At 54.9% G+C, this 12,220-nt stretch overlaps 1 protein-coding gene across 1 annotated transcript; it reads right to left on the minus strand.

The window, feature by feature from the left end:
* Window positions 1–3,633: 3,633 nt before the first annotated feature.
* On the minus strand, window positions 3,634–11,701 carry SMCR8 (SMCR8-C9orf72 complex subunit; the record flags this gene model as incomplete). Its single annotated transcript, XM_080713579.1, has 2 exons — window positions 3,634–4,087; window positions 9,342–11,701. The coding sequence occupies 2 exons, from the start codon at window positions 11,699–11,701 to the stop codon at window positions 3,634–3,636; spliced, it is 2,814 nt and encodes a 937-aa protein (XP_080569705.1).
* Between the last annotated feature and the right edge of the window lie 519 nt (window positions 11,702–12,220).

Genomic DNA, 12,220 nt, shown 5'->3' on the forward strand with positions numbered 1-12,220 from the left:
TCCCCATGGCCCAGGCCCAGCCCGCCGTCTCCTTCGTGCCAGTCACCACGTCTCTGCCCCCGACTTGGGAGCTGCTGTGCTGCCTAAGAAGTCTTAAATTCAGGGGCTTCCCTCCTGCCCAGCTGAGGATGCCCGGACACATCCAAGGCCCTGGTGCAGCCTCTGCTTCCCGGAAGCTGCACCGGGACAGTGCTGTTAACCTGCTGCAGAGTGCTCACTCCCACCCATTCGGCCACCTCCTACCCAGAGCTCTAACCAAACCTTCACAGGTTCAGGGCTCAAAGTTTAGTGCCCAGCCATACTGGCAGAGGTTAGTTTTGCTTTCCAGACAGACATAGGGACTTTTTTTTTTTCCTTTTTGCAGTCTGCTAATACTCTTAACACATCCCAATCCTATCACTCCCTACCTATCAGAATTAGGGCAGAGCCAGAAAACTGGCTAGTTTGCTTCAAAGCACAAACAGGGCACTTTCCAGGGAGGTAAAGTAGAGGAGCCTGGGCCAGGCCTGCCCGCCCTCCATGGGGCCTCCTCTCCCCAAAAACCTTGCATACCTGCACACACGACACTCCCTGCAGGTTGAGTTGGCACTGCCTGTGTGCAGATGCATATGCAACATGGCATGGGGCACCGGTCACATGGAGCATGCGTGTAGCACCGCAGACGGGCATTCAGTGTGCACGCAAGGCATCCAAGGCGCCACTCTGCCGCTGGACCAGGAAGTACAACCACAGCGGCTCTCCCAGCAGGGAGGGGATCTACTGACCTTCCTAGGATTTTGAAATGGTTTTTTGTGTCTGTGTGTGTAGCTAAAATCTTAGTTTTACGATAGCAATTGATCTAAAACAAGAGTTAGAAACTAGGTAGGGAAGGACAGGCTCACCATCACCATCCAGTCCCAAATTTGGGAGCAGGGTATATAACTTTAGCCACTGTTGCAAATTATGGAGGAGTCATGATTTCTCAAATCCTGGGGTTCCACTGAGGAAGCTAGATCCCTTGGGAGAGGGCAAGTGGGAGCCGGCAGCCCCAGCCTGTGCCCACCAGCCCTCGTGCCAAGGGAGGCCGAGAGCTGGCCTCTGCTGCGGGCTCCTGAAGGTGCTGGTGCGTAACTGCCAGCCCGACCAGATCAGGTGGTTCTAAACCGGGACTGCTTTAGAAGTTGGGGGAAGGGCAGTTGTGGGTTGGAGGTCAAGCTGAAACCTCAGATGGCCAGTGTCAGGGCCAGGGCCTTGAAGCAACAGTCAGGACTGAAGAATAGGGGGCACTGATGTCACCTTTCTGGGAAGTGCTTTTTAAATGATGTTAAGACTTACTAGAGAAATCCTTGCGATAAAAACTCTAGGGGACCAGTCCCATCGCATAGGTCTCCACGTCACCAAGCTGTGTGGGTGCGAGGCGTCTAGGCTGATTCCCCCAGAGGGGAAGGGGCACGAGGAGGGGAGTGTTCGTATTCACGGCCTCTGCCCAGCTGTGCCTCAGCGCTGGCACCACTCTGAGACTCTTCTGAAAGGAGACATACTTTTGCATCAAATAATCCTTTCAAATCACCATGTGGCAAAGTTAAGTCTTTAAACCAAAATCTAAGTCGGCTCAAACACCAGTCGGGGAGACATCATTACGTGACGCAGCACTCTGTGGGAGAGGTTCCTGCCTGCCACCTCGGGCCGTCTGTTCTCTCTACTCCCACTTTAGTCCTCCGAGCCGCCCAAGTGCCACACAGACACCCCAGGTGAACATCCACTGAGGAGAGCAGCACTGCGTGGCTTAGCTTCTAGAAGGTCGGTGTGGCTGCAGCGCAGCACCCACTGAAGCCCACCTCCCACCTTCATCAGTTCCCCGGGCGAGCGGTGTTAGCTGAGCGTCCCCACGCCGGTGTGCCGGGTGCAACGATGGTGTCAGTGGCCAGCGCAGGTCGTCCTCTGGACCCAGACATCCTTCCCTTCAAGATAAAGCACAGCCACATCCTTGGTGGATGAGGAGCCAGCATTTGGCCACAGGGTCAGAAAGCAGAGTGGCACGTAGAGCTGGGGATGCGGTGAGGCCGAGGGAGCGCATGGGGACACAGCCGGACATCCCGTCAGAAGCTGCCGGGGCATTCCTGGCAACTCTGGACACATTGGACGAGCAGCAGAGGCAGGGCCGCCTGCCACAGAAGCAACATCACGCACCTGTGATAAGAGAGTGGACCCGGCCAGAGGCCTGAGCCAAGGACCAAGATAGGGAAGGCAACAGCAGGACTGATGTGGCCTAAGCTCTTTGGCCACTTGGCTCCATTGGGGGGGGGGGGGTCTCTGCCTCCCTCTGTGACGTTGGTGGCCCAGGCCCACAGGACAACCAGGCCTCAGCAGCAGGACACAAGTACAGGGCCTGAGGCCCCTAGCAGATACACAGGCTGGTGCAGGTCCAATTTATCACAATTTTTGTGGGCGGGGGGTAAGCAGCAGTAATACCCAAGAGTCTTCCCCACTCAGGAGGAAAAGACAGCTTTAAAAAAGAAAAAGTGCGACGTTTTGAGGAGTTGAGAAGCCCTCTGCATACCAGTGGCAGCTGTGTAAGGGGACCAGAGAGGCCTTGCTGGGCACTGGGCCGGTGGGGGAGAGAGGGGGCAGGGGTATCTCCTTCAAGCTCAGATGCCTTCCTTGGAGGGCACTCGTGTGGAAACAGTCAGGAGCCAGGGGGCGGGGGGCACAGAGGAGCACAGCCTCCCAGAGGGCAGGCCGGTCAGGAGAGCCGCACGAGCTGGCCTGGCCAGCCCCACCATCACGGTGCCACTGCCAGCTGCAGCCCGTGACACCCCAGGAGAGGTAGTGAAGCGGTTGCAGAGGTCTGCCAGGTGGCAGCAGGTGTGCGTCCTCACCGAGGCCCCGCCTGGGTGTAGCTTCCTGTGGCCAGCGAGAGCCAGCGGGTGGCCCAGGAGAGCCGCAGGCAGCTGGCCCCTCGCACAGTGTGACGGCCTCCCCTCCCTGGCCTGCTCCACCTGTTGCTCCCAGGGTGGTCCAGCTGACACCTGCTTCACACCTGGGCCTGGTGGTGACCAGAAGGGCCCTCCAGGGTCACAGGCACTTTCCTCCCTCCCAGGTGGAGGACAGCAGGGCAGACGTGGGCACTTCCCACTCCCAGCTGGTCAAGCTCGCTCCCCAATCAGGGCCGGCCCTGGGATGAGGGGCTCGAGCAGGAGGCGGAGGCACGGGGAGGGGCAGAGGCGATGGTTACTCTGCTGCCGGTTCCCACTGAATCGTGGGTCAGCAGGTCGCTTCCTCACCGATGTCCCCATCACCATCTGAGCGTCCCGTGATGCTGAGTGGCCAGCACAGGCCTCACCTCTTCCCGGCCTACCAAGGAGCCCAGGCAGCTGGCCCTTGGAAAGCCAGACACCACCCACCCGGGGCCACTCTTCACCGGGGAACCGAGGCAGCTGCCAACCATCCTTCCAGGTGCCTTCAGGGAGCCTCTGCCCAGCCCACCTCACGAGCGGCCCAGAGCCATGCCAGAGCCACGGTGGCCCCCTGGTTCCCTCACCAGCCACACCGGCAGGCCAGACGGTCCAGCTTGGGTGCTCATTTGGTCATGCCAACCCTGCCCCTTCCGCACCTTGAGTCACAGGTCTCGGTCGCAGTTGGCTGGGACCAACTTCAGATTTTGTATAAAAAGCTGGGGACATAGTCAAACCTGAGCATGGGGTGGCTGGCCCCCGGAGACTCCTGTACGTAGTAGAGCTTCAGCAGCTCGGCCAGGTACTGGACCACCCGGACGTCCTCGTTCACCAGCCCCAGGTTCAGCTTCAGGAAGCTCGCCTGGCGGCTGGCAGCCAGCTCCTCCGGCTCCTTGTCGTGGGCTGGCAGGTGCAGGTGGTAGCAGAAGGTGTAGAGGAAGGCCTTAGAGCACAGCTGGGTGAGCATGCTCTGCACGTGCAGGTAGTAGGTGCTGCCCCGCTTGATCTGAGTGCGGTGGTCGGCCAGGCGGGGCACCAGGGTGCCGCGGTACAGAGGGCAGCGCAGGGTTTTGTTGTCCAGGTCCAGGATGCTCGTGTAGCGGCTGTAACGACTCAGGGCGTGGAGGGTGCCCGCACCGCCGGGGGAGGCCGCTCTGAAACAGACGGGCGGAGGTCAGGATGAAGGCCAGGAGACAAGAAGATGGAGGGCACTCGGGGATAGCGCTTGCTGCCCCTGGCCAGCTCCTATGCTGCCAGCACCCAGGGGCTCCATCCAGAAAGCAAATCTTTTTTGTGTGTGGTACCAGGAAATTAAACCCAGGGGCATTATACCTCCAAGCTATGCCCTTAGCCCTATTTTGTTTATTAATTATTTATTGTGTGTGTGTGTGTGTGTGTGTGTGTGTGTGTGTGCATGTGCGTGTGTGCTTATGGCACTGGAGATGGAACCTAAGGTCATTCTACCTCTGAGTTTTATTACCAGTCCTATTTTTCTTTCTTTGACGTACTGCGGTTAGAACCCAGGGGCATTTGACCTCCAACCTACATCCCCAGCCCTATTTTTTATTTTTATTTTTACGGGTCTGGGGATGGAACCCAGGGGCATTTGACCTCCGAGCTACACCCCCTGCCTTATTTTTTATTCTTTATTTTGAAATCGGGTCTGAGTTGCAGAGGGCCTCACTAAGTAGCTGAGGCTGTCTGCGAACCAGGATCCTCCCATCTCAGCCTCCCGAATGCTGGGATTATAAGCATGTGCCACCATGCCTGGCTTTCCCAGCCCTATTTTGTTTGTTTTGAAACTGGGTCTAAGTTGCAGAGCTGGCTGAAAACCTTCAATCCTTCTAGCTTACCCTCCCTAGTAAGGGGATTACAAGTGTGTGCCACCACACCTGGCTATTTTATATTTTGAAATAGGCTGCTGAGCATCTTGCTAAATTGCTGAGGCTGACCTTGAACCTGTGATCCTCCTGTCTCAGCCTCTCAAGTACTGGGATTACAGATGTACATAAACGTGTGTAACTTTTTTTTTTCCTTTGGTGTGGTACTGGGAATTGAATTGAATCCAGAGACATTCTACCTCAGAGCCACACCCTCAGCCCAAATTTATTTTTTACTTTTATATTTATTACTTATTTGTTTTGGGTACCGAGAATTAAACCCGGGAGCATTCTATCTCCCACCTACACCCCCAGCCCTTTTTCTTTCTTATTTGGAAACAGGGTATCACTAAGTTGTTGAGGGTCTCCCTAACCTGCTGAGGCTGGCCTTGAACCTGTGATCCTCCTGTCTTAGCCCGTGGCCCTGTGTAACCTGATTCCTGCTGGTCTCTGGTGCCTCTTCTGTTACTTACCTGACTGGACTCCACTTGGAGCAGGCCAAGCCTTCTGTGGGGCCTCAACACCACTTGCCTGTTTTGCCCTGCCTGAAATGTCCTTCTCTCTTGGACTCGCCTCAGGCCAACCGAAAGCAAGTCCAGCCTTCCTTGAGCTGTGCCTCTGCCTCCCTGTGACCCTGGTCACGCTCCTGGGACTGAGCCTCACTTCTCTGTCATGGGGTCACTGCAGTGACAAAACGAGTTATCTAAGGATGGGCCCGGCCCTCAGCGGGTGCTGTCATCCCCATCACTACTACGAACGCAGCACCAACCAGTGTGGTGATTACTGTCTGGTTACTCTTCCCCCATTTGATGAGCCTCTCGTTTGTTTTACTTTTGATACTGGGGATTAAACCCAGGGGTGTCTGACCTCCACGCTACACCCCCCCAGCCCTATTTTACTTTGAAACAGGATCTGAAGTTGCTGAGGGCTAAGTTGCTGAGGCTGGCCTCGAACCTGTGACCCTCCCCATCTCAGCCTCCCAAGTACTGGAATTACAAGGTGTGCGCCACCATACCCTACAGATATCACACCCTACAAACATTTTAGAGCTCCAAGACTGTGTCAGACTCGGCCCCAGCCCCACGCCGCCGCCACCACTGCATATCACAGGTGGGAAAGCAGTGTGTGCTCCAGGAGGAGGGCGGGGCTCGCCTTGTGGTTCTGGCTCTGGGCGGTGCAGGGCACTTTGATGCCCTTGTAAATACCTGTCAAATGACTATGTACTAGGCCAACCTTCTTTTCTCAGAATGGAGACGTGATCTGCCCAGTAGCCCACTGGATGAGCCAGAGTAGGGCAGTCCCAGAACCCAAACCTCTTCCCTTCCTAGGGTCAAATACGCACACTGCTCACAGGCCAACGACACTCCCGGGGACCCTCCTGAGACCACTCACAGATCCGCCCACCTCCCCAACTCAGCCTGCCCAGGGCTGCGCAAGCCCTCACCAAGGCCCACCTGCCACTACCCCAAGCCTCCTCCACCACTCCAGCTCATACTACACAGGGAAACGGAGGGAAGCCTCCAGAAAGGCCATTGTATGTTGATACCCTGATGAGATGCCCGGCCTCAGACCTGCAATCCACCTGTCTCAGCCTCCCAAGTAAGTACTGAGTACTGGGATTACAGGCATGTGCCACCAAGCCCAGCTAGTGTGTGTGTGTGTGTGTGTGTGTGTGTGTGTTACTGGGGATTGAACCCAGGAGCATTCTACCACTGAGCTACACCTTCAGCCCTATTTTATTTTTTTATTTTGAGACAGGGTCTCACTAAGTTGCTGAGACTGGTTTCAAACTATGATCTACCTGCATCAGTCTCCCAAGTACTGGGATTACAGGCATGTGCCACCGCAGTGGCATTCATTTATTTTTTGCAGGTCTGGGGATGGAACCCAGCGGCATTCGACCTCCGAGCTACACCCCCAGCCCTATTTTTTAATCTTTATTTTGAAATAGGGTCTCACGAAGTTGCGGAGGGCCTCACTAAGTAGCTGAGGCTGTCTGCGAACTACCATCTCCAGTCTCAGCCTCCCAAATGCTGGGATTACAAGCATGTGCCACCACACCCGGCTCTATTTTTTTATTTTGAAACAGGGTCTCGTTAAGTGACTGCACGCCAGCTTGTCTTTGGATTCTTTACCTTTTACATGTCAGCTGTATGTGTGTGAGACACCAACCTATCACTCCACAAGTAACAGCAACCAAAACCAATCCAGAAAAGCCTTCCCTGTCAGGGACAGTCCCAGAAGCAAGAACTGATGTCCCCCATGAGGCCAGAGGACCGGCTCATCCAGAGGCCTCCTAGGAGCCCTCCCAAGCCTGGCCCCTCACCCAGGCTCCCTGACGTAGTGACCGGTGGTTCCACCCTCCTGAGAACTTAGGCAGAACCCCAGGTCTTCCTCCAGGCATCACCCCCCCCCAACTCCAGTGTGTCTCCTGCTCTTCTCAAACACAGGAAGCACCCCACTACCACGGCGCTCTCTGGTCACCTGTCTCTTCTCAACTTTCTAGAGCCTTACTCTGGTACCGCCAGTGGCCCCCAGCACCCGCCAGCACAGCCTGGAGTGGATTCTCCCAGGTGATTTCAAGCCAGGAAGCGGCACTTACTGAAATGTCCCCACCCCCACCCACCACAGTCTAAGCAGTAAGAGTCAGGGTGACCCTGTGACTTCCATGCGAGCAGCAAACACAAGCAGCCTTGGAGGAAGTGACCTCACTGATATCAGGGAGGAAGTCAGGACAAAGAGTTGCTGGTGGCAGCTGGGAGGAAAGCCTTTCCTCCTTTCTGTCCGCGGACTGTCTTCATCCCTGGCTTGGCACCTTCGTTTTACAAATGAGCAGAGAGGGTGGGGAAGCCAGGCATGGTGGCGCACGCTTGTAATCCCAGAGCTAGGGAGGCTGAGACAGGAGGATCGCGCAGGTTCAAAGCCAGCCTCAGCTAATTAGTGAGGCTCTCAGCAACTTAGTGAGACTCTGTTTCCAAATAAAGTATAAAATAGGTCTGGGAGTATAGCCAAGGTGGAAAGCCCCTGGGTTCCAGCCCCAGTACCACACACACAGAAATAGAAGAGTGTGGGGAAGGAAAGTGACTGGACCAGGGCCACAAATGAGGAAAAGGAACACCGTGCAGACGCCGAGGGAAGGCTCTCGGCGAGTCCTGTCGACAGGATCTGGAAAGACAATCTCTGAAAGCACTAGGGAAATCTGGCTCTTACGATAAACTTCTAGAGCAAGCACAAAAGCCCAGTGAAGTCACTGAGCCCTCCTGGCCCTCCCACCAGAGATGGCTACAGTCATTTACACCAGCGTGTGAATTTGCGAGTTAGAAAGGACCTAAGGCCCGTCAGTCTGCAACGCTAGAAGTTCCCGTACCACACTGTACACCACATAAATTACACGCCTTACCCCAGACTAGCTGAATCAGAATCTGATCTCAAAGTGGGGCCTAGAAATCCATGGTTTAAAAAATTCTCCCAAGCCGGGCACACACCTGTATTCCCAATGCTTGGGAGGCTGAGACAGGAGGATCACAGATGTAAGGCCAGCCTCAGCAACTCAGCAAGACCCTGTTTCAAAATAAAAAACCAGGGTGCATGTTTGTAATCTCAGTACTTGGGAGGCTGAAACAGGAGAATTGCAGATTCAAAGCCAGCCGCAGCAACTCAATGAGGCCCTCCGAAATTTAGTGAGACCCTGTTTCAAAATAAAGAATAAAGCCAGGCGTGATAGTGCATGCTTGTAATCCCTGCATTTGGGAGGCTGAGACAGGAGGATCACAATTTGAGGACAGCCTCGGATACTTAGTGAGGTCCTTTGCAACTCAGTGAGACCCTGTTTCAAAATAAAGAATAAAAAATAGGGCTAAGGGTGCCTCGTGGAGTTAATGCCCCTAGGTTCCACCCCCAATACCGACAAAAAAAAAAAAAAATCAAAATAACTCATCCTCCCTTGAATATGTATCTCCTGCTTTCTTAAATAAATTTTCATCTATGTCAAAAATAAATAAAAAATAAAAAACTAAAAAGGGCTAGGGAGCCGGGCATGGTGGTGCACACTTGTAATTCCAGCATCTGGGAGGCTGAGACAGGAGGATCGAGGTTTGCCGCCAGCCTCAGCTACTTAGTGAGGAGGCCTTTGCAACTTAGTGAGAACCTGTTTCAAGAAGAATGAAAAATAGGGCCGGGTGTAGCTTGGAGATAAAATACCCCTGGGTTCCATCCCCAGTACTGCAAAATCAGTAAATAAATAGGGCTAGGGATATGGCTCAGAGGTAGAATGCCCCGGAGTTCAATCCCCAGCACCAAAGAAATCACCCAAATAATTCTGACAGCAGGGGACACAGGAGGATTTGTAATCCCTTAGCAACCCCCAAACACCCTCCTCCATACATGGCAGAGGAGAATGATTTGCCAAAATGATGTGTTGGTGCTGGGCCCTGCCTAGAAATCAGGCCTCCTGATTCTGGGTCCATGACACCAGCCTGTCTCATTTCTAACCGGCCTGGGCCCTCCCCCACCACCCGGAACCAGTTACCTCTGCAGGCCAATAAGCTTCCACTTCTGAAAATCCATGATGTGCAAAGGGGGGGAGACCCAGTGCTTCACGGGCTTGGCAGAGCGGCCGTAGTTGGGGACAAAGATGGACAGCGCCGTCACAAGCTTCCTCACTATGGTCTCGTCTTCCCCCAGGACCACAAGTGTCCTCCCGCTGAGCAGGGAGTAGATGGCCGGGTGGGCAAAGGGGTACTGGCGGATGAATTTTAAGGCATTCTGGCCAGCCCTCTTTTTATGTCTCTCGGAGGATCCAGCGACAGGGTGAGCGGGGGGAGTCCTGTCGGAGCTGTTGGAGGCCACACTGCTCACGTAGCTGGTGGTGTCTGAGCAGCTGTCCAGGCTGGTCTTACTGACGCCCCGGCTAACCAACAGGTGGCTTGGGTCCAGCTCATAGGCTGGGAATGCGTCACAACTGTTGTCTCGGGAAGAAGGGTTGGTGTTCTCTACTGCAAAGTCCACGTGGAACCCCTGGTCCTTCTGCCTGTAGCGCTGTGGGGGGATGCTCACCACGCCGTCCTCATCAGGGAGAACATGGGCCACAGCGGGGAGCGGCAGCGGCTGTCCGTCACTCTCTGTCCCGATACAGCAGGAGGAATCTATTTGGGACGGGGTGTTCTCCAAGCTGCCCTCCCCAGCCTCCTCCAGCTCTGATGGGCCGATGCTTGCCTGGAAATGGATGGCCCCCTCAGTATCTGCGTAAGAGTCTTCTTCATTAATGGCACTTGGGTAGCTGGCCTTGAAGTCGTCAGGGATGAGGGCCTCAGAAGGGCAGGTGCTCAAGACTTCAATGCTGTCCTCACTGATGGTCCTATGGCTGACCGCTTTGCTCCGGACCACCTGGGGGCTCAGTGGTACTGTAAGGCTACCCTGGCTGTCGGACTTGGACAGGACAGAGGTGGACTTCTCCGTGCCCAGAACCTCAATGCTTTCACCGCTGCTGATGCTCCCTTTCATGTCCATATCCAGGTAGTCCAGGTTTTCCTGGGGGTCAAAACTGCTTGACTCTGTCACCTCTGCTTCCTTGGACTCCTCATCTCCAAGTTCCTGCTCCATCTTGATCAGCACAGATTCCACGCTGGACTTGTATGAACCAACGCTAATTAACACTTTAGGGATAGGGCATTCTCCCAGAGGTTGGGAAGGCGGCATGTCTCGTATGGGCTGAGAGGAGATGTTCTCCTGTTTCTCCACCACCCTGTCATCGACTTCCACGATGTCTTCAAAGAGGAAGTTGGTTATGTGTTGCTGTTTTAAAAGTGCTCGGTCAATCTGACTGGTCAGGAGATAGCACAGGTCTCCTCTGAACATGTGCTCGATGTGGCTGAGCTGGGCCAAGGTCTGCGTGAAATACTCAGTGTCACAGAGCTCCTCCAAGGTCTTCAACCTCTTGTCAAAACACTTGGTGGACTTTGCTTTGATGAGTTTTGGGGTGTAAGCCGGTCTGCAGGTGTAAAGATCTGTGTCAGTCGACTCCTCAGGGTTGGAGGTAGCAGATGACTGCTCAGCAGCCTGCTCCTGGGTGTTCTCCATCTCACCAGAACACAAATCAGACCCCTTCACCTTCCGATGAGGGTATGAGCGGATCTGCTTCAGCAGGTCTTGATGTTCGATGATGGACTTTTCCACGCTGGCCAGTTCATTAGCTTTCTCAATTGCCTGAGATGAGTAAAAGCCTTTGTCGTTGGCTTTCTTCTGGATTTCCGTTTCTGTGTTCAGCACTGTCCGAGTGTAATCCAAGTCTTTCAGCTTTTTTTCCAGTTCTCCGGCAAATGCCTTCCTGTTGCCTGTCTTCAGGCACTCAGATGCTTTAGAAAATTCAGCTGAAAGCTCCTGGAACTGCTGCATGATTTTATGCTGATCTGAAGAGATATACGCCATGCAAAAGGGCCTAACAAAGCCTCGGGCCTCCAGGTCATAGAGGGTAAGGTGGTGCACATACGCAAAGGCGCCTTCCTTGGAGTCCCCCAGCACCACCTTGGAGTCCTCCACAAAGTTCAACTTGGGATAGGCAGACCCAGGGGGGTGGCCCACAAAGGAAGCCTGGTAATCCACAGACATGATCCGTAAGGAAAAGTAATTGAGATCAAAGGTGCCAAACACTTTGGTGTCATTGGGAATGGTCAGCAAGGGTTGGGGTCCCACCTGCTCAGAGAACTCGGAGATGAGAATAAAATCCCTCGAGAACTTGGCCCCGGACAGTTTAGACCACGGATTTGCTCCCTGGCTGGCGAAGGGGAAGAGCGGCACCGAGTACTCCTCCGGCAGGGCCGGCTCATTGTAAGGCTCTTCCTCGTACTCCTCTTCTTTGGTGAAAGCCACCACGTCAGGGGCGCTGATCATATTTCCTGTTATATGGAGAAAACATTGAGAGGAAGTGGGAAAGAACACGGGGTTAATGGACGTGGCGAAGCAAGGTCTCTGGGGGAGGAAGCGAAGCCCTTGCGGCCTTCTTTGAGCCCCCAGGGGTAGTAGGCTGCCTCTCACACGCCCAAGCACTCGAACTCCCGCGGCCTCCTCAGAGGCCCGGCTTCTCCGGAGTCCTCATGAACTCCAAAGGCCCCGATGACTGAAGAGGCTGGTCGCCCTCCTATTCCTCCGTCAAGCACGGCCGCGCAAGGCACCTGCAGCGAGGTCACTGCCCCGAACGCACCGCGACAGCAACAGCCCGGCTCCGGATCGAGCGCCTGCTGCCGGCTACCGGCCGCCGCAGGGTCAGCGAAGCGTTGCCGCCCCCACGGCCGGAGGGGAGAAACTGCCGCGGTTCCTTGGACGCCACAACCCAGAGCCAGCTACCGCGGCGCCGCCATCTTGGTGTCACATGACTCGCGGTCATCGGTGCCGCGTGACCCGGAAGCGTAC

Source organism: Muscardinus avellanarius (genome assembly GCF_963383645.1).
Source record: "Muscardinus avellanarius genome assembly, chromosome: 16".
Taxonomy (NCBI): Eukaryota; Metazoa; Chordata; class Mammalia; order Rodentia; family Gliridae; genus Muscardinus; species Muscardinus avellanarius.